Here is a 22,639-nt window from a genome sequence, read left to right as displayed (position 1 = left end):
TGTTGGAACGTGACATTGTTGTTGGAACGTGACATTGTTGTTGGAACGTGACATTGTTGGAACGTGACATTGTTGTTGGAACGTGACATTGTTGTTGGAACGTGACATTGTTGGAAAGTGACGTTGTTGGAACGTGACATTGTTGTTGGAACGTGACATTGTTGTTGGAACGTGACATTGTTGTTGGAACGTGACATTGTATTTGGAAAGTGACATTGTAGTTGGAAAGTGACATTGTAGTTGGAAAGTGACATTGTAGTTGGAACGTGACATCAGGAAAAACTCCTAGCCCTAATGTATGTGTTCATCTCTCTCCCAGACTGGTCGTCAGTGCAGCTCTCTGTCTGCAGAGTGCAGTAGAACTCTGCTGGTGTCTTTCCTGTGGGTTCTGAAGAACGCAGACGCTGCTCTGCTGGAGAGCTGGGTGTCAGACCTCTCTGTGCTTCAGATCAACAGGCTGCTAGACCTGCTGCACCTCTCGGTGTCCTGCTTCGAGTACAAGGTAGGCACTCCTGCTGGCCCTCCTCGCTGAGCATACATCTATACCTCTCATCCTTCACATGTTACCCCTATTTGACTCTCAGACCAGAATACCTCCTATTATAACTATTCTGACTGTTCCATCTCTGATTGGTTGTCCCAGGGGAGGAAGGCTCTGGAGCGTATCAACAGCCTGACGTTTAAGAAGTCTCAGGACATGAAGGCTCGTCTAGAGGAGGCTATACTGGGAACCATCGGAGCCCGACAGGAGATGGTCCGCCGCTGTAGAGGTACCAGCACCGGATGGGCCATCATAGTTTGAGATTTTCTACATGCAATGTTTCTTTGTGGTTGTTACAAGTGTCCATATGTTTTGTTTTTGTTCAGAGCGGAGTCCATATGGTAATGAGAATGTCAGATGGAGGAAGAACGTCACTCACTGGAGACAGAACACCGACAGAGTCGACAAGTAGGTCCCCACAATATGCACAGACTCTAATGCCAAGGTAGACCAATGACTTGATAAAACATGTCATCAACTGTCTGTGTACAGTATTTGTGTAGGCACATTGTATATATTGAAGTTTGTATGGATTTGTGTGTGTTTGAGTGATAGTAAACCCTGTCTCGTTGCAGAACTAAGGTGGAGACAGAGCAAGAGTCAGTGGTGGATGGAAACCTGGCCACTGAAGCCTCTCTGGTCGTCCTGGACACACTGGAGATCATAGTGAAGACGGTGCTGGCGTCAGAGCTGAAGGAGAGTGTTTTGGGCGGGGTGTTGAGAGTCCTCCTCCACAGCATGGCAGGGAGTCAGAGTGCCCTCTTCCTGCAGCACTGCTTCACTACACAGAGGGGACTGGTCTTCAAGGTGTGTGTGTGTGTGTGTCTGCATGTTAGTTACATGTCTTTGTGGGTGTGTATGTATTAAGTGTTGTGTGTCCTGTGTGTGTAGTTCCCAGAGATGCTGTTTGAGGAGGACACAGAGCTGTGTGCTGACCTGTGTCTGCGTCTGCTCCGCCACTGCAGCAGTAGTGTGGGCTCTGTCCGGAGTCAAGCCTCCGCCTCCCTCTACCTGCTCATGAGGCAGAACTTTGAGATCGGCAATGTGAGTCTCACTCATACTGAAGCTTGTCATAGCCAGGAAAGCCAAACTGAATTCACACTCCGATTAACTGTTATGAAGTGAACGCAATAGTGAAACGAAGCGGGAATTCAGTTTGGATTTCCAGGCTAAGATCTTCCCACCATAATACAAATCAAGTATATTTGTCATATGCACAGGATACACATGATGTATACATTACAATGAAATCCTTACTTGCAGGTTCACCTCTCAACAATGAGACAACAATAAGAAAGAAGTAAAGATGGTTCCAATTCAGTCTCAACACCATCAACTGATATGTTGTGTAATTCTGTATTGGTCAAATCCCCTGTAGTCTTCAGTATTGACTCATCCTCTCTCTCTGATGTAGAACTTTGCTCGGGTGAAGATGCAGGTGACCATGTCCCTGTCCTCCCTGGTGGGGACATCTCAGAACTTCAACGAGGAGCACCTCCGACGCTCCTTAAAAACCATCCTGACCTACGCAGAGGAGGACCTGGAGCTACGGGACTCCTCGTTCCCAGAACAGGTCCAGGATCTGGTGTTCAACCTGCACATGATTCTGACTGACACAGTCAAGATGAAGGAGCACCAGCAGGACCCTGAGATGCTCATTGATCTCATGTACAGGTATTACACATATGACAGCTGTCTCATCTGCACAACCACTTTCTCTCAAACACATTCACATTCAAACATATTCGTATTCAAACAAATTCCCATTCAAACACATTCCCATTCAAACACATTCCCATCCACAAACAAATCTGTAAACAAATCTGTAAACATACAACTATGAAATCCATAGGCTTGGATTGCATTAGCTATGTACCGCCCTGATTTTTCTGTCTTTCTCCCTTCCCACCTCCTTTCTCCCCCCTCAGGATTGCTAAGGGCTACCAGAACTCCCCTGACCTGCGCTTGACGTGGCTGCAGAACATGGCAGGGAAGCACTCTGAGAGAGGGAACCACGCAGAGGCAGCCCACTGCCTGGTGCACAGCGCCGCCCTGGTGGCAGAGTACCTCAACATGCTGGAGGACTGCCGCTACCTGCCCATTGGCTGTGTCACCTTCCAGGTCAGGAGTGTGTGTGTGTGTGTGTGTGTGTTTCTGTGAGTGTTTCGTGTCCATTTGAGTATACCTTAAAACCTTAGCAGTCAAGAAAAGACTCAGCTATGTTCCTTACCTGCTGTAGCACATCTCGTCTAACGTTCTGGAGGAGTCAGCGGTGTCTGATGATATCCTGTCCCCAGAGGAGGAGGGTATCTGTGCGGGGAAGTCCTTCAGCGAGTCGGGCCTGGTGGGGCTCCTGGAGCAAGCTGCAACCTCCTTTCACATGGTATTACTCAGATTTTCTTTACATTGAGATTTCCTTAAATACATGATAAACAACTTTTGAATCTCTCTTTGAGTGGACGCCCTACACAGCATCAGATTGCCTTACCACCTAGTAAATAGTCAGAGCTGTATGTTAACATAGAGAAAGCCAGGTTTTTGTAGTATACAGTATTGTAGTGTGCTGTAGGTAGACTTCTCACTGTCCTCTCACTGTTTCATCCTGTATCTCTCCTGCAGGCTTCAATGTATGAGGCCATCAACGAGGTGTATAAGATCCTACTCCCAGTCCACGAGGCCAACAGGGACTTTAAGAAGCTGGCCACTGTCCACGGAAAGCTGCAGGACGCCTTTAACAAAATCTACAACCAGAGTTCAGGATGGGAGGTAAAGTAAATTAAATATGCTGTTTGTTTGTGTAACTTAACCGACATTGAGTTTATATGCATATTTTCTTTCTCTTTCCCGTGGTTTCCCTGCCTTTCCTTTCTGGATGATGTTTCCTAACTGGTGAGTGAAATGTTCTAAAACTCTTCCCAACACTTATTCAAACCACAGTTTTGCATTGCATTCACACTTTCACACACTTAACCAATACATAGTTGTGTAAAACAGTTGCACAAGATTGACTGGCTCCAACTCTCCTGGGTGTATTTACTGGTTGCTGTGGTAGCATATGGTTTCAATGTTTTAACCAGGGCTCAAAATTACAAAAAAAAACATTTTTCATTGGTAGCACTGGTGTTCACAACTTTAAAAATGTAGGCGCACCAGAAAATACGATTTTTTTAATTGATTGAGATACAGCCTATATGAAATCTAGCTACTTCTGAAGCATATGTTGTGCCCTAGAAACTAATATGTAACCCTGTAAATACATTTGTTTATTATAAAAAGTGAACATGTTAATACAAATACCTGTTGTTTAAATTAAAAAGTCATTTGTGGAATATTAGGTTTCTACATTATGTAAAAGCACTATTTTCCGATTGAGATGCATTGCATTGAAATTCTACACTGTCTCTTTAAGAGCGTCAAATTTGATGAGGACATGCAAGACATCTCAGTAATATGGGTCAGATCTTTTGAACTGTTAGAAACAAGCAGTTGTCGCTGTATTAATGGTGCAAGCATGATGCTAACGAATCTGTGCTTGGGAACAATGGTTCAGCGAAGCCTTATCATTACAACAATTATTATTGAAAGAATTATCAGATTTTTTGTTTTTATTTACGCCGCTCCCAAATTAAAACTCCAGGTCGCACAGCAAAATATTTTGTCGCATGTGGTCGTACTTTAGAGCCCTGGTTGTAACGTCAATTTAGGACAGCATAGACTCATGTAACATGTCAATTTAGGACAGCTTAGACTCATGTAACATGTCAATTTAGGACACCTTAGACTCATGTAACATGTTAATTTAGGACAGCTTAGACTCATGTAACATGTCAATTTAGGACAGCTTAGACTCATGTAACATGTTAATTTAGGACAGCTTAGACTCATGTAACATGTTAATTTAGGACAGCTTAGACTCATGTAACATGTTAATTTAGGACAGCTTAGACTCATGTAACATGTTAATTTAGGACAGCTTAGACTCATGTAACATGTTAATTTAGGACAGCTTAGACTCATGTAACATGTCAATTTAGGACAGCTTAGACTAAGTGACTCTGAAAGTAATCTCTGTATTCTGTTTTCCTATTCTTCCCCCTCCCCCCTCTCTCTCTGTCTTCCATCCCCCTCGCTATATAGTGTGTAGAGGATGTTTGGGACCTACTTCCGGGTGGGCTTCTACGGCTGTCGCTATGGGGACCTGGATGAGCAGGAGTTTGTGTACAAGGAGCCTTCCATCACCAAGCTGGCTGAGATCTCCCACAGACTAGAGGTACGGTCTGAGGAGGATGATGTTGATAATAATCATTTATATAAAGCACCCAAAGACACCAGTGACAATTTATGAAACTCACTGGATCATTGCGGAGTTGTGCAATATGTGTGTTATAAGCTGATACCAGTCTTTTGAATGTGTCTCATCTACATATTTTTCAGGAGTTCTATGCTGAGCGGTTTGGAGATGATGTGGTGGAGATTATCAAGGACTCCAACCATGTGGACAAGAACAAGCTGGACCCCAATAAGGTAAAAGGCCCAAAGTCTCTCAGAAAGAGAAAATACTGAAGGTTTGGGTTGCGGTTTTTACATGGGGACGTGAGGAATGACTTGTAGTACTGATCTATGTGTTGTATATCTGCGTGGCTCTCAGGCCTACCTCCAGATCACCTACGTGGAGCCCTTCTTCGACACGTACGAGCTGAAGGAGAGGATCACCTACTTCGACAAGAACTACAACCTGCGCACCTTCATGTACTGCACCCCGTTCACCCTGGATGGGCGCGCCCACGGGGACCTGCACGAGCAGTACAAACGCAAATCCATCCTCACCACGTCCCACGCCTTCCCCTACATCAAGACACGCATCAACGTCATCCACAAAGAGGAGGTGGGGTCACTGTATACATGTCTGACTGTACTGTGAAACATGGTGAGCACTGAACAGTGAATGATGGATTGAATTTATATTTAGCAGTGTTTTTCCAGGCACTCAAAGAGCTTTAGCACTAGCTTAACCCACTAGCAGTGAAGCAGGGCTCATGATCATGTTGCTGTCCCCTCTCCTCTCCAGATCATCCTGGTGCCCATGGAGGTGGCGATAGAGGACATGCAGAAGAAGACCCAGGAGCTGGCCTTCGCCACCCACCAGGAGCCTGCCGACGCCAAGATGCTGCAGATGGTGCTGCAGGGCTCTGTGGGCACCACTGTCAACCAGGTACCGTGTGTGGGTGTGTGTTGTGTTGTGTAATATCCCTTTGTGTGTGTGTGTTTGACATGCCGGAGCGTGTACATAACCGTCTCTCTCTCATGCAGGGCCCTCTGGAGGTCGCTCAGGTCTTTCTCTCTGACATTCCTGATGACCCCAAGCTGTACCGTCATCACAACAAGCTACGCCTCTGCTTTAAAGACTTCACTAAGAGGTGATGACACCTTACAAAGCCTGTACATGGACTATACAGTCTGTCACACACACACAGTTCAATAACCCAGTGAACAGACTCTGACTCCTTCCTCTCCTGCAGGTGTGAGGATGCCCTGAGGAAGAACAAGACTCTGATTGGTCCAGACCAGAAAGAGTACCACAAGGAAATGGAGAGGAACTACAATAAGCTCAAAGAGTCTCTGGGACCGCTCATCAACCGCAAGATCCCCCAGCTCTACAGAACACTGCCAGCTACAGGGCTTCAGCCGGCTACACAAAGGTTACAACAAACTGGATTCACACACTCATAATACACAGACACACCACACACACACACACACACACACACACACACACACACACACACAAAATGAGCGCATCCAGCTCTACAGAGCACTGACATCTACAGCCTACACAATAGTAACTCGACACCATACTCTTCCACACACACAGATGTAAACACACACACTGTGAGCTAATCCATTTTAACACACCACTGCCAGCCTCTGCTTTTAAAAACACTGTAGTAACTCGACACTACATACGCGTAGTCACACAAAAATGCATCACACCCCACTGAGTACCACTAGTAGTACCACTTCATCCACACACAATGCAGCTGCTTCAATAATCTCAGCAGATTTGTTTTGGAAAGTCTCAGCACATTGTTGGTTGGTTTTGACTGGGGCTTTTTGGAGCCAGCTGCGTGTCTTATGTGAGTGTTAGAGGGCTGGAGGATTTCTAATCACAACCAGATACACCACAGCCACACCTGCCAGAACAGAAAATGACATACACCATACCAGCAATTAAGAGGCTCCTTCATCCACACATTGCAAAACCCTGGTCCAGATAACATTTCATCTGTCTTATCTTTTTATGTCTTCACAGAAATTCCTTCAGTAGGTCCAGTCTCCGCAGGGGGGACTGTTGACGCACAGCAGACCTCCTCAACAGAGAAGAAACCAAGCGCTTGAGACATACATACTCTTGATTTCAACTGGTCTGTCTGTCTCCCCCACCCCCTTCACACACCAACTGTCTATCCTAAACACACACACCATCCTCCATCTCCCAAGCTTGTTATTCCAACCCCCCCCCCAGTGTCAGGCCATACCACCTCTCTCCCGTCAGGCCATACCACCTCTCTCCCGTCAGGCCATACCACCTCTCTCCCGTCAGGCCATACCACCTCTCTCCCGTCAGGCCATACCACCTCTCTCCCGTCAGGCCATACCACCTCTCTCCCGTCAGGCCATACCACCTCTCTCCCCGCCAGGCCATACCACCTCTCTCCCGTCAGGCCATACCACCTCTCTCCCGTCAGGCCATACCACCTCTCTCCCGTCAGGCCATACCACCTCTCTCCCGTCAGGCCATACCACCTCTCTCCCGTCAGGCCATACCACCTCTCTCCCCGTCAGGCCATACCACCTCTCTCCCGTCAGGCCATACCACCTCTCTCCCGCCAGGCCATACCACCTCTCTCCCGTCAGGCCATACCACCTCTCTCCCGTCAGGCCATACCACCTCTCTCCCGTCAGGCCATACCACCTCTCTCCCGTCAGGCCATACCACCTCTCTCCCGTCAGGCCATACCACCTCTCTCCCGTCAGGCCATACCACCTCTCTCCCGTCAGGCCATACCACCTCTCTCCCGTCAGGCCATACCACCTCTCTCCCGCCAGGCCATTACACCTCTCTCCCGCCAGGCCATACCACCTCTCTCCCGTCAGGCCATACCACCTCTCTCCCGTCAGGCCATACCACCTCTCTCCCGTCAGGCCATACCACCTCTCTCCCGTCAGGCCATACCACCTCTCTCCCGTCAGGCCATACCACCTCTCTCCCGTCAGGCCATACCACCTCTCTCCCGCCTCACTCACTCCTTTCTGGTCTTCCTCTCCTCTCTCTCTCACACTCCTATAGGAAAAGCTCCCTCTGTTTATACTGGAAGTTTATCTGCACTGTAAACATAGTCATTTGGACCATGTCTCTTTCTCCTGGGCATTTACAGAGACCAGCTTTCAGGAGGAGTCTCTCTGCATTGAAGAGGACCCAGAATGATGCCTCTCCCTCTCTGTTCATCTCCGCTCAGTTTAATTGTAGCTTTTCCAGAACTGGAGAGTTCAAACAACTCCTAGGCGCTTCCTTAATTGTGTGTTTGTTTTGGGCTGCGTTTGAATGTGTGCGCTTGGAAGTTTGTGTTTGAGTGTGTCTTGCCCCAACTGCACAGGATCTAGGCTTCTTTCCATTTGCTTGTGTATGTGTCATGTTTGCTGTGGAATGGCCTTAATGAATTTGTGTGTGACCAGTTGCTGCCAGACGTAGTCATTAAATGGTCCCAGGGAGTCGTTCTGTACTCAACGATCCTCATACCAAATAACTGACATTCTTTAACTACTGAGTTCTCCTTTTCATATACCCTGTATCAGGACAGGAATTCATTATGAAGAAGTATGACATTTTGATCATTAGAGGCCCCACCGCTCTAGATAAGCATACAATGGACACATTGTAGGTTAGAGAGAAGATGTGGCTTTGGGAAGAGAGGGAGCGTTAAAAATGGCCTCTGGTGACACTGAAATTTTTACTGCACTGACCAAAAACACTGTCGCATCACTGATGTTCACATAGTAAGCACTGCCAGTCTGGCAATGACATTCACCCTCTCACACACACAACTATGTACTGACGTAGATATGCAGTAGATCACACATTGTCATTATTATCGACTATGTTTCATGTCCTGAACTGTTCTCCTCCTGCCTGGATGTGATGTGCTGACAGAAACACTCCACATGTTCTGGAATTCATCCTCAACGCTGTGGTTGGTGGAAATATATAATGTAGGTAATTTTAACTACTGTATTGGACTGTGTCTCCTTTATTGTATTGCACTATACTGTATTCACACTGCCGCACCTACGTACCACTGTCTGTAACTACTCTATTTCCTCTGCTTGTTGTATTTTCACAAGGCTTGTCTAAAACTGCATTTTTACCAGTCAGGAAAAGAACGACTATTTTTATTTAGTCACTTATTCTGTTTTTTTGTACTGCTTTGTATTAAAATGTTCTCTCAATCTTAACAGAGGTCGGCTTTCAATCTTAACAGTCTGCTTTTATTAGTGCATTCGGAAAGTATTCAGACCCCTTGACTCTTCCACATTTTGTTACGCTACAACCTTATTCTAAAATAGATTAAATTGTTTTTTCCCCTTATCAACCTACACACAATACCCCATAATGACAAAAGCAAAAACTGGTTAAGAAATTTTAGCAAATGTATTAAAAATAAAAAACATCAAATTTACATAATTATTCAAACCCTTTACTCAGTACTTTGTTGAAGCACCTTTGGCAGCAATTACAGCCTTGAGTCTTCTTGGGTATGACGGTACAAGCTTGGCACACCTGTATTTGGGGAGTTTGCATCGCTGCACAGCTATTTTCAGGTCTCTCCAGAGATGTTAGATTGGGTTCAAGTCCGGGCTCTGGCTGGGCCACTCAAGGACATTCAGAGACTTGTCCAGAAGCCACTCCTAAGTGGCTTACGTCTGGCCACTCTACCATAAAGGCCTGATTTAGTGGAGTGCTGCAGAGATGGTTGTCCTTCTGGAAGGTTTTTTCCCATCTCCACAGAGGAACTCTTGAGATCTGTCAGAGTGACCATCGGGTTCTTGGTCACCTCCCTGACCAAGGCCCTTCTTCCCGATTGCTCAGTTTGGCCGGGCAGCCAGCTCTAGGAAGCGTCTTGGTGGTTCCAAACTTCTTCCATTTAAGAATGATGGAGGCCACTGTGTTCTTGGGGACTTTCAATGCTGCATAAATGTTTTGGTACACTTCCCCAGATCTGTGCCTCGACACAATTCTGTCTCGGAGCTCTACAGACAATTCCTTCGACCTCATGGCTTGGTTTTTGCTCTGACATGCGCTGTCAACTGTGGGACCTTATATAGACAGTTGTGTGCCTTTCCAAATCATGTCCAATCAATTTAATTTACCACAGGTGGACTCCAATCAAGTTGTAGAAACGTCTCAAGGATGATCAATGGAAACAGGATGCACCTGAGCTCATTTTCGAGTCTCATAGCAAATTGTCTGAATACTTATGTAAATAAGGTATTTCTGTTTTTACTTTAAATACATTTGCAAACATTTCTAAAAACGTGTTTTCGCTTTGTCTTTATCGGGTATTGTGTGTATATTAATGAGGATAAAAAAAAATTAAAAAAAATAGAATAAGGCTGTAATGTAACTAAATGTGGAAAAAGTCAAGGGGTCTGAGCACTTTCTGAATGCACTGTATGTAACCTTGACACTGTATATGACCTTGAGAGGGTCTGTCATTCTAGACACATGGTTTCACTACCCTGGGAATATGAGTCCCTGGACTGGATTTAGCCAGCAGGGGAAATATTACACAACTAAATGTTTAAACACCTTAGTTTATTAATTGATAGGCTATATATTGTGTTAATAATGCAGTTGGGTATCTAATTTATATGTTTGTCGACATATGGCATATTATTGATTAATTTAAAAAATGATGTAGAGGACAAAGAGATGGGTTATGAATAGGCTATGGATGGGTTATCCTGGAGCAATTGAAAGGGTATAGTCATCTGGCTCTCAGGACGCATCTTTGCAGCCATGAACCACCCTAAGTATTGGCCAGACGATGCAGAGCGGACCCCTCAGATCTCTATTTGATCCTGATGTCGGCTCAAGCCGGAGTATGCGTCCCTTTCTGTTATTTTTCACGTGCAATTAATTTCCTGTGCCGGTGTGCCTCACATCGTAGCCATAATGTTTGTCTGCCAAAGCAAACGCCCACCATATGGATGTAGTGTGTGTTATTGATAAGTAACACGTTATACATTACCACTTCAATAAACACACACACACACACATTTTACGCATGAATCAATCAGTGATATAGCTGTGGTGTATCCATTTTCTGTAAAACAGTAACCACGTATTTACGTCCCTCAATCGACTATGTAGTCTTCTGTAAAACAGGGGTAGATTCCAGGGGAGACTAAAGTATGACGTCATGTTACGGGAACCATATTCTCCATACAGTCACCAATAAATAAAAATATATGGAAAGAAAGAGCAATGCTGACGGACTTTAGCTTATACTCGTGCATTAGGCTATATTTTATAAGTTACACACTGAGCCATTAATACGACGACTCTCTTATTCCAACTCTTACATTTTACCATTTTGAATGAATATGCAGAGATGTCTGAGTGGAATGGGGTTTCTAGCCTAAGGTACTAATCCGGTCTAAAGGCGCTCCTGGCCCTTTAAGAGCGGAGGGAGGGGGTTCTGAACCGCTTGGCTGCAGTGTTTTTGTCTCCATGTCAGTGAGCGCTCCTGGCCCAAGACGTCTGAACGGATTTATAAGGATAGGTAAGGACAACAGCCTTTTGATAAGATAATATATTCTTAATTCCCTGCAGCCTGTATGTTAAGATTTGCTCAATTAATAAGTCCAAAATGGTGTCTTGCATAAGATTTCTTTTGTCCTATCCATTCCCCGGTTTTTGTCTTACTTCTAGAAGTAACGGGTCTCTTATTGCCCATTCTCCACCTATTTAACTGTGATATGTTTGTATGAATTGGTGTGCACTTTTCCCTACATATTTCTATAAGTATTAATGACCTAATGAGTGGTTTTCTTCTCGTGCCTAGTAGGCTATTTGGCTGAGCATCATTGGCGATAATGCGCTCCTCGAGGTAGCGCACACAATGCATTGGGTACTGGCGCGTGTGTTATCCCTGAGACGTTTTGTGTTAATAGGTCATGTTGGCTGAATTTAATTGACGGCTGAGAGAGCGGTCTCACTTTTTCACTGAGGTTATTGTTCAAATTGGAGGAAGGTTTTTAGTTAATATTTGCATTCTGGAACATTTTGGAAACTTGCCACACTCACTTTTTAGGCTAAACTTTTTTAAATGTGGAACTTCAACTAAAAGGTTTTTCGATTAGGTTCTTTCTTCAATCAAAGGTAGTTTTGAAGTTGAATTCCTGAATACTTTAAGATGATTACCTCATTAAAAGAAAACTCCGTGATTGCCGTGACTCCAGGGAGAGGGTGGGGTCCTTCCATTCTTCCACTTTTCATTAGCCTACTTCCAGATGTTCATCACTTTCTCATTGCGGCTCTGCCCTAAACTTTGGTCTGGTTTAACCGCCTGTCCGTGACTGGTGGTCAGAGTGATCAGTTCAGTGAACGGATGTCTGTCTCAAAAGCTACAGCGCCTAAGTGAGGAATGCCTCAACAAAAAGTTGAATTCATTCTATAGGTTTTTCCTCCTCTCTAGAAGAAGCAGTGTCTGGAAGAACATTTAACGCCTGTAGGCCTAATAGCCTACTAATGATTTTCACGGTTTGTCTATTGGTCATTATTAAACTGTTGAACTTTGAAGAAGATGGGCACAACCCAAGTGTCCTTTTGTGGGAATAGGCTACAGTCTAGATAGGCCCATATCATTTTATGGGGTCCTTTGATCAATCATTGGTCACTTGATAGCGGTCTACTTTCACACAGACTAGGCCTACTTATAGGTGACCAACACAGGTCTCCATAGGTATCCTAGAATTTAAGGTGCCCAGTTGGAGTTATCCCATGCTCCTGCCAGCAGCAGCAGGGATGGAATGTGTAGCCTACTGTCTCACTGACCAGGACCACATTCCCGATTACAACGTTTGGAACGAGGGGTGCAGTAGTGGAATTCCAAATGGAGGAATGCAAGGTTATAAAGCCCATTTGTAGCGATGGACCACATGCTGGGCATTTAAATGGTTTAGATAGACTAATGGAATTACGCCCTGAACCTGCATGAAGCTACATGTCTGTGATTGTCTGGATTTATTCGAATTTGCGGACAGGTCACAGCAGGCCAGACTGTCCCCTTGCTGACACCCCTCTGTTCAGCTGAATCAATTTTTTTTGAGTTGCCTATCACTTTGAATTAGGTTGTGGAATATCATTACAGAGTTAATAGGTGTAGGCCGTCAAGTTATATTTCACTCTGTGCCATTTTACATGTCCTCATGTGGAGTCTGGACACTAGTCCTATCGCCTCAGTCAATGAACAATTGTTACTGATTCAGTGAGCCGAAAGCCTTTTACTTCTGCACAGAAAGGCATGTTATACTTGAGCATTACACTACTGCCACAGGAGGTGTAATGGGCTACAGCTCAAATACACACTCATTTGGACATAATGTATAGTTTTATGCAAATTTCACACAAACATAAGTTTTGATGGAAAAATGGATCAGTTTGTGCACCTTTTATTGATAGAATATCAATATTTTTTACATTAATATGAGAGTAACTTATCATCAAATTCTCCATCAGTATTAATAACTGTTTTGGTGAAGCATGTAGGCTATAGTGCCTTGCTTATGACTGTGCTAATCAGTCATTGCTGTGTAGAGGTGCAGATGTATTTAGCTTTAGCAGGGGATGATTACATAGCTCTGATATTAGAATGGGGCCAGATTGGGGGATTTGGCCATTGAAGGTTAATACCGCTACTTATTTATCCAGACCTACAGGCAGAGACCAATCCTGTAATGTTTTCAGTCAACATATGCCTTGATCATGCATGTAGAGTCCTAGGAAGCATGAAATCATTATCTGCTGGACTAATCTCTGGAGTAATCCTTCTTAATACATTAATCGTTCCAAAAGGGAAGATGGATTTTTCTATTCACTGACTCACAACAAACTCCCAATGCCTTGTGTGTTTGTGTATACCTGCCATGTCTATAGGTTTGGTTCAAGTTCTGCTTGCTGTTATCTAATTTACTTCACTCATTGAGTCAGTCAGGAAACAACCAATGAGGATCCCAGTGAACTGATCACTTAGACACATCAACAGTGCTTCAGTGCTTGACTACTTCCTTCCGTTGCCCCACTGTGCTGCATGTGACCACCACTGACTCACTCCACTGACCTGAGGTTTTAACCCCAACACTGCTGTAAATCTGACCAGCTTTCTCCTGCGTGACCGGACTAACAGCTCTGCTCTGGTCTTCGTCTCAGTCTCCCCCTGAACCTTCCCGAAATCATTCCAGAACACTGGCTCTGGCCTCCGTCAATCCTAATCCCTCTACCTCCCGCTCTGCCCAGGAATTCTCTCTCTCCCTCTCTCTCTTTCTCTCCCTCTGTCTCTCACACTCTGTCTCTCTCCCATTCCTTCCATCTCTCTCTCTCACTCTCTCTCTAATGCGCATGTTTTTTCTTTTTTTGTTTCTGTTGCAATTCCTGTCCCTGGGCCCCACCCTTGGCCAGGCAGTTTCCTTTTGGAGGGGTCAACACAATGACCAATGGCAGCTGTGATGCTGATGTTTATTCTTCTCCTGTTCCAGACGTAATGTGAGCAGGCAGGCAGGGCTGAGGCCAGGCAGTAAGGCCACTCCATGGCTGTATAGGCCAGACTATTTCTGCAGCATGCCGTCTTTCTTTCTCAATACCACCCCTCCTTAATGTTAAAAACAGTCGTCCTATTTGCTTGCAGTAACAGGGCATAGGCTACACAACTTGGAGAGTGGCCGTAGTGTCAGCACTGGCTGGGTTATTGCTTCACTGACATTTTCAACCTCTCCCTGACCCAGTCTGTAATACCTACAGTTGAAGTCGGAATTTTACATACACTTAGGTTGGAGTCATTAAAACTTGTTTTTCAACCACTCAACCATTTCTTGTTAACAAACTATAGTTTTGACAAGTCGATGAGGACATCTACTTTGTACATGACACAAGTAATTTTTCCAACAATTGTTTACAGACAGATTATTTCACTTATAATTCACTGTATCACAATTCCAGTGGGTCAGAAGTTTACATACACTAAGCCTTTAAACAGCTTGGAAAATTCCAGAAAATGATGTCATGGCTTTAGAAGCTTCTGATAGGCCAATTGACATAATTTGAGTCAATTGGAGGTGTACCTGTGGATGTATTTCAAGGCCTACCTTCAAACTCAGTGTCTCTTTGCTTGACATCATGGGAAAATCAAAAGAAATCAGCCAAGACCTCAGAAAAAAAATTATAGACCTCCACAAGTCTGGTTCATCCTCGGGAGCAATTTCCAAATGCCTGAAGGTACCACGTTCATCTGTACAAACAATAGTACACAAGTATAAACACCATGGGACCACGCAGCCATCATTCTGCTCAGGAAGGAGACGCGTTCTGTCTCCTAGAGATGAACGTACTTTGGTGCGAAAAGTGCAAATCAATCCCAGAACAACAGCAAAGGACCTTGTGAAGATGCTGGAGGAAACAGGGACAAAATGATCTATATCCACAGTAAAACGTGCTCAGCAAGGAAGAAGCCAAAACCGCCATAAAAAAGACAGACTACGGTTTGCAACTGCACATGGGGACAAAGATCATACTTTTTGGAGAAATGGACTCTGGTCTGATGAAACAAAAATAGAACTGTTTGGCCATAATGACCATCGTTATGTTTGGAGGAAAAAGGGGGCGGCTTGCAAGCCAAAGAACACCATCCCAACTATGAAGCACGGGGGTGGCAACATCATGCTGTGGGGGTGCTTTGCTGCAGGAGGGACTGGTGCACTTCACAAAATAGATGGCATCATGAGGAAGGAAAATTATGTGGATATATTGAAGCAAAATCTCAAGACATCAGTCAGGAAGTTAAAGCTTGGTCGCAAATGGGTCTTCAAATGGACAATGACCCCAAGCATACTTCCAAAGTTGTGGCAAAATGGCTTAAGGACACCAAAGTCAAGGTATTGGAGTGGCCATCACAAAGCCCTAACCTCAATCCTATAGAACATTTGTGGGCAGAACTGAAAAAGCATGTACTAGCAAGGAGGCCTACAAGCCTGACTCAGTTACACCAGCTCTGTCAGGAGGAATGGGCCAAAATTCACCCAACTTATTGTGGGAAGCTTGTGGAAGGCTACCCGAAACGTTTGACCCAAGTTAAACAATTTAAAGGCAATGCTACCAAATACTAATTGAGTGTATGTAAACTTCTGACCCACTTCTGACCCCCAAAGAAATAAAAGCTGAAATAAATAATTCTCTCTACTATTATTCTGACATTTCACATTCTTAAAATAAAGTGGTGATCCTAACTGACCTAAGACAGGGACTTTTTACTAGGATTAAATGTCAGGAATTGTGAAAAACTGAGTTTAAATGTATTTGGCTAAGGTGTATGTAAACTTCCGACTTCAACTGTACATGCTTCAAGCAGCCCAAGAACGCCAAGGTGACCTGTCTAAATGACTATTACCCAGTAGCACTCACATCTGTAGCCATTAAATGCTTTGAAAGGATGAGACAGCCCATAGGAAGCAGGTCAGAGACCTGGCAGTGTGGTGCCAGGACAACAACCTCTCAACGTCAGCAAGACAAAAGAGCTGATCGTGGACTACAGGAAACAGAGGGCCGAGCACGCCCCCATTCACATCGACGGGGCTGTAGTGGAGCAGGTCAAGAGCTTCAAGTTCCTCGGTGTCCACATCACTAAGGATCTATCATGGTCCAAACACACCAACACAGTCGTGAAGAGAGCACGACAACACCTTTTAACCCTCAGGAGGCTGAAAAGATTTGGCATGAGCCCTTAGATCTTCAAAAAGTTCTACAGCTGCACCATTGAAAGCATCTTGACTGGCTGCGTCATCGCTTTGTATGGCAACTGCTTGACATCCGATCGCAAAGCGCTAAAGAGGGTAGTACATCACTGGGGCAGAGCTCTCTGCCATCCAGGACCACTATACCAGGCGGTGTCAGAGGAAGGCCCTAAAAAATGTATACGACTCCAGCCATCCAAGTCATAGACTGTTCTCTCTGGTACCGCGTGGCAAGCGGTACCGATGCACCAAGTCTGGAAACAATAGGACCCTGAACAGCTTCTACCCCCAAGCCATAAGACTGCTAAATAGTTAGTCCGGGTAGCTATTTGGTTAACCATTTAACTATCTGCATTGACCCTTTTTGCACAAACTTTTTTTGACTCGTAACATATGCTGCTGCTTGCTACTGTTTATTATCTATCCTGTTGCCTAGTCATTTTATTCCTAGTTATATGTACATATCTACCTCAATTACCTCGTACCCCTGCACATCGACTCAGTACTGGTACCCCGTCTATATAGCCAAGTTAACGTTACTCATTGTGTATTTATTATTACTTTTATTATTATGTGTTATTACTTTTCTATTATTTATCTTTCTTTTTCTCTACATTGTTGGGAAGGGCCTGTAAGTATGCATTTCACTGTTCATCAATACCTGTTTATACCTATTTATGTACTTAATGTACTTATTGTGATCGAGATGTAGTTATCCCTGATTGCACTGACTTTGCTCACAGCTGCTTGTTTGAAGAAGTGTACTTACTGTGATCAAGATGTGGTTGTCCCACTGGTTATCCTAAGTTGAATGCACCAATTTGTAAGTCGCTCTGGATAAGAGCGTCTGCTAAATGACTTAAATGTAAATGTTATGAAGCATTTCACAAATACAATTCGATTTGATTAGAAAAATTTGATTTGGCTTCACTGTTCCTAGTTCAAACCCACTATTAGTCATTCAGAAGCACATCGCCCTCACAGTCATTTGTTGTACCCTGGTCATATGAGAGCATCTGTCCTCCATATGCACATGTGAAAGTCTTGTTTATCATGTGAATGTTGCACAACATTTGTTCTAAAAAGAGTGCTTTACTTGTAAAGTAACCACATGATGATAAATGGCTTCCATCTTTGCCACTTCTGAGTAGAGACCAGTAATTCATTTGTGAATTACTAATTCATGACCGGTTGGCTAAATTAAGCCATCTGTTAGAATGAGAGTTAGGGTCACATACAACAGTCTCCAGCAGATACAGAAAGAGCAATGAAGGATTCTCCTCCTGCAAATGATGTAACACCAGCATGATGTATGTATTTATTGTTTTCTAAAAGAGTTTTCATAATAGTTCCTCTTTTCCCATGTTTTGTTCCAGTTTTTTTTACACAGTATTATACACATTGGACTGAGGTCAATCATAAGTAGCCTAGATGCTGACAAAATAGCATTCAGCTTAATTTAGTAACTAAAAGTACTGCCTCTTTGTATGTTGTGTTTCTATTGTGAGGCTCTTTTCATCCTTAAACCAGTAGTGGAATGTTCAAAATATGATCGTAATCTTATAGGCGGAACCAGTTCAGATGATGAGGAAAGATCTTTTGAAACATAATTCACCCTTGGTCAAGAGCTCCTCTAAACCCTCTTGAATCCCTGTGAGGTCAGCCCTGTTTTGGCACGTTATGGTGTGGCCACTGGGCGTTTCAATGATTCATACTGGTGGATTCTAAATCTTAGAACAGTCATGCTGTTCCCATTCTAGAAGTTTCCATCTAGAAGTTCTTCTCCTCTCCCTCCCTCTTTTCTTTCTCTCCCCCACTCCAGTCTCGCCACTCTTGTTGTTCACACACACCCCCACCCCTCTTTCACTCACATACTGTACCCCCACTCTCCTCCTCCTCTCTCTTTACTTTACTCCCTCATTCTTTCTCCCTCTCTGTCTCATTTTCCCTCTCCCTTTCCTTGTTACTTTTTCTCCTGGGCTTGGAGGAAGTGACTGGGTTGTTTCTGGGTCCTGAGGGAATACAGAGATGGAGCTGCTTTTCCTGTAACCCTTTCTTCATCAGACCTCAGGCAATCACACAATAAGCCATTTTAATGCCACATCAATGATATACACTACCGTTCAAAAGTTTGGGGTCACAATTTTTTGTCCATTAAAATAACATCAAATTGATCAGAAATACAGTGTAGACATTGTTAATATTGTAAATGGCTATTGTAGCTGGAAACGGCTGCTTTTTAATGAAATATCTACATAGGCGTACAGAGGCCCATTATCAGCAACCATCAGTCCTGTGTTCCAATGGCACGTTGTGTTTGCTAATCCAAGTTTATCATTTTCCTGTAGCTCAGTTGGTAGAGCATGGCGCTTGCAACGGCAGGGTTGTGGGTTCGATTCCCACGGGGGGCCAGTATGAAAAATGTATGCACTCACTAACTGTAAGTCGCTCTGGATAAGAGCGTCTACTAAATGACTAAAATGTAAAATGTAAATGTAATTTTAAAAGGCTAATTGATCATTAGAAAACCCTTTTGCAATTATGTTAGCACAGCTGAAAACTGTTGTGCTGATTAAAGAAGCAATAAAACTGGCCTTCTTGAGACTAGTTGAGTATCTGGAGCATCAGCAATTGTGGGTTCCATTACAGGCTCAAAATGGCCAGAAACAAAGAACTTTCTTCGGAAACTCGTCAGTCTATTCTTGTTCTGAGAAATGAAGGCTATTCCATGTGAGAAATTGCCAAGAAACTGAAGATCTCGTACAACGCTGTGTACTACTCCCTTCACAGAACAGCGCAAACTGGCTCTAAACAGAATAGAAAGAGGAGTGGGAGGCCCCGGTGCACAACTGAGCAAGAGGACAAATACATTAGAGTGTCTAGTTTGAGAAACAGACGCCTCACAGGTCCTCAACTGGCAGCTTCATTAAATAGTACCCGCAAAACACCAGTCTCAACATCAACAGTGAAGAGGCGAATCCGGGATGTTGACCTTCTAGGCAGAGTTGCAAAGAAAAAGCCATATCTCAGACTGCCCATCTTAATCTTTTCTTTTTATTGGCTAGTCTGAGATATGGCTTTTTCTCTGATAATGGGCCTCTGTATGCCTATGTAGATATTCCATAAAAAATCAGCCGTTTTCAGCTACAATAGCCATTTACAACATTAACAATGTCTACACTGTATTTCTGATCAATTTGATGTTATTTTAATGGACAAAAAAAAAAAAAAAATCGAAAACAAGGACATTTCTAAGTGACCCCAAACTTTTGAACGGTAGTGTATATCCTTTATAATGTACAGTGAAAAAGTGTTACCCATGATGTGCCCTCTTCCAGTCTGGGGTCTAGTGTTGAGAGGTTGTGGTGTTGGGTGCCTTTGCAGGGTAATTTTATCTTTTGAGTGGGTGCATGTTTTCATCTCACTGCTGCTGTTGAAAGGTTACTACTGTCATGGTGGATTTGGTACTCACCCCTACAATTTCCCAGCATGTTTAGATGGAAGATGAGAACAGAGTTACTGTATGCCCTCCATATTTGTTTCTTCAGAGCTTATACCTGAAACAATGGACTGAAATGATTCAGCTGTGTTTGTGGATCTGTGGGAGTCCCATGGGCTCAAAGGATCCTGGAGTGTGTGCGTGTGTGTGTATGTGTGTGTGTGCGTGCATCTGTGCCCGTGTGTGTCTGTGTGTTTTCAGCTGTGCGATGAAAGGGTAGCGGGTGCAGACGTGGGAGTGTGTGTTAACCTATCTCTTCAGAACTGTTTGACTCTTTCACAAAAACAAGAATGTACACAAAAGTTTGCATAGCCTACCTCCTACCTCATAACACTGGGCACTACATACACATTGGTATATACTGTCTATTAGTTTAGTGATGACATTTTATAGTCTGTATAGACTAGTTATTACACTGTTATTATACTCTATTGTGATATTTACTGATGCTTACTAGTATGATAGAATCACATTTGTATAGATTTGTGATGACTGATAAGAGTAGGAGTCTAAGACATGTACACAGACTTCCAGACATTGGTCGCTTATCATCACTGGGCCTGCCTGTTTGTATTTCTGCTCTCTGACAGTGTCTGGATCCACAACAGGGCCTCAGACACCATTATGTTTGTTTTTAGGCTTATTTTCTTGGCTGTAACGTATCAACTTGACCAGAGTTTGAAAGAAGACGAGATACTCCTAAAGGCATAACCAAAAAGATCTTAAGCTAGAGCTGGATCCTAAGGGTCCACAACGCTGCTGTTGGTTATAATACTGAGACTGAAAACAGAGGACTTACTCAAGCCGTCCTCCTAAAACTACTATTTATACTACAAGAAATTGTATTTCATTGTAAAGTTTTGATGTGGCTGTTAACTTCCCTTGTGGTAAATGTTTATTTTTGTTGTGGAGTTTGTCAAATGATGTTGGTTATAGTGAAGACTGAAACCAGTCTTCCAGAAACTGTTTATATATACACTACCGTTCAAAAGTGTTAGCCTTTTAAAATGATAAACTTGGATTAGCAAACACAACGTGCCATTGGAACACAGGACTGATGGTTGCTGATAATGGGCCTCTGTACGCCTATGTAGATATTCCTTTTTTTAATTTTTATCAGCCGTTTCCAGCTACAATAACCATTTACAACATAAACAATGTCTACAATGTATTTCTGATCAATTTGGTGTTATTTTAATGGACACATTAAAACAAGAATTTCTAAGTGACCCCAAACTTTTGAGCGGGTGTATATATATTTATATATATCAAAGTATTCTTAAAGGTTTGACATCTTTCTTAACTGCCATTATGTTGTTTTTGTTGTGGAGTTGGATACTGTTTGGAGTTTTTTAACCACTTCAGGTGCAGTGATTCATTCACTTTGAAGTAATCTTTTGTAAAAAGCCAACTTTTTGCATTGGAATCAATGACTTTTCACAATACATGCTTAAGTAAATGCTGTACTCTTGTCCAGTTAGCTTAGTGGTTAAGAGCGTTGTGCCAGTAACCGAAAGGTCGCTGGTTCTAATCCCCGAGCCGACTAGGTGAAAAATCTGTCGATGTGCCCTTGAGCAAGGCACTTAACCCTAATTGCTCTGGATAAGAGCGTCTGTTAAATGACTAAAATCTAAACAATCTAATGGTCTATTTATCTCTCTCTCCTCTCTCTCTCCCTCTCTCTCTCTCTCTCTCTCTCTCTCTCTTATTTGTGTATGTAAATATGGGGTGATCATTGTAGGCTCTCTCTCGCTCTCTCTCTCTCTGCCCCTCCTAGCTCTATATTAGAACCAGCTGTGGAACTAGGGACTGAATGAATGGCTCTTTGTGATTTGGCTGTCGTTCCTCTATAAGGCTCTGTTTCTCTCTCTCTCTCTCCTTCCCTCCCTCTGTCCCATGACAAAAGTATTCAACAATGGACTGAGTAAGATAAAAGTTCATAATGTGACATTCTGTAAATGGAAATCACCTATGTCATTTGGCAACAACTCCACAGTGGAATGTACTAGCTAGGTACCAGACTTTGCAGTGAAAGCCAAGGTATGAGAAAAATAAAGAGCCTCCATTATCATGCAGCTTATCTCCTGGAACTTGCATGCATTTGTCACAGGACGAATCTGAAATCACATGCATTTGCAGATAGGGAATATTGGCTGTATTCCTTGCAAATCACACGTACAGTGGGGAAAAAAAGTATTTAGTCAGCCACCAATTGTGCAAGTTCTCCCACTTAAAAAGATGAGAGAGGCCTGTAGTTTTCATCATAGGTACACGTCAACTATGACAGACAAATTGAGGAAAAAAAATCCAGAAAATCACATTGTAGGATTTTTTATGAATTTATTTGCAAATTATGGTGGAAAATAAGTATTTGGTCACCTACAAACAAGCAAGATTTCTGGCTCTCACAGACCTGTAACTTCTTCTTTAAGAGGCTCCTCTGTCCTCCACTCGTTACCTGTATTAATGGCACCTGTTTGAACTTGTTATCAGTATAAAAGACACCTGTCCACAACCTCAAACAGTCACACTCCAAA

The 22,639-nt window shown here is 43.4% G+C and overlaps 2 protein-coding genes across 8 annotated transcripts in view; both read left to right on the top strand.

Moving 5' to 3' along the window:
* The window catches only part of LOC121550839 (dedicator of cytokinesis protein 7), a 44,067-nt gene extending 35,015 nt beyond the window's left edge, over positions 1-9,052 (top strand). For all 7 annotated transcript variants that reach the window (XM_041863216.2, XM_041863217.2, XM_041863213.2 and 4 more), the window contains 16 exons: positions 320-502; positions 644-770; positions 868-949; positions 1,117-1,348; positions 1,433-1,585; positions 1,956-2,215; positions 2,470-2,662; positions 2,781-2,924; positions 3,161-3,307; positions 4,686-4,811; positions 4,976-5,065; positions 5,190-5,426; positions 5,610-5,753; positions 5,852-5,958; positions 6,061-6,240; positions 6,852-9,052. In XM_041863216.2, coding sequence (XP_041719150.2) covers positions 320-502; positions 644-770; positions 868-949; positions 1,117-1,348; positions 1,433-1,585; positions 1,956-2,215; positions 2,470-2,662; positions 2,781-2,924; positions 3,161-3,307; positions 4,686-4,811; positions 4,976-5,065; positions 5,190-5,426; positions 5,610-5,753; positions 5,852-5,958; positions 6,061-6,240; positions 6,852-6,894 — 2,448 coding nt within the window. In that variant the 3' untranslated portion in view covers positions 6,895-9,052. The remainder of the gene's footprint in view (positions 1-319; positions 503-643; positions 771-867; positions 950-1,116; positions 1,349-1,432; positions 1,586-1,955; positions 2,216-2,469; positions 2,663-2,780; positions 2,925-3,160; positions 3,308-4,685; positions 4,812-4,975; positions 5,066-5,189; positions 5,427-5,609; positions 5,754-5,851; positions 5,959-6,060; positions 6,241-6,851) is intronic.
* Positions 9,053-11,282: 2,230 nt separating this feature from the next.
* The window catches only part of LOC121550838 (KN motif and ankyrin repeat domain-containing protein 2-like), a 31,431-nt gene continuing 20,074 nt past the window's right edge, over positions 11,283-22,639 (top strand). Inside the window, exon 1 of the mRNA XM_041863210.2 lies at positions 11,283-11,382. The gene's annotated coding sequence lies outside the window, so the exon portion shown is untranslated. The remainder of the gene's footprint in view (positions 11,383-22,639) is intronic.

Source organism: Coregonus clupeaformis, chromosome 35, assembly GCF_020615455.1.
Source record: "Coregonus clupeaformis isolate EN_2021a chromosome 35, ASM2061545v1, whole genome shotgun sequence".
Taxonomy (NCBI): Eukaryota; Metazoa; Chordata; class Actinopteri; order Salmoniformes; family Salmonidae; genus Coregonus; species Coregonus clupeaformis.
The sequence above is the reverse complement of the archived record's forward strand: the minus strand, read 5'-3'. Positions and strand labels throughout refer to the sequence as shown.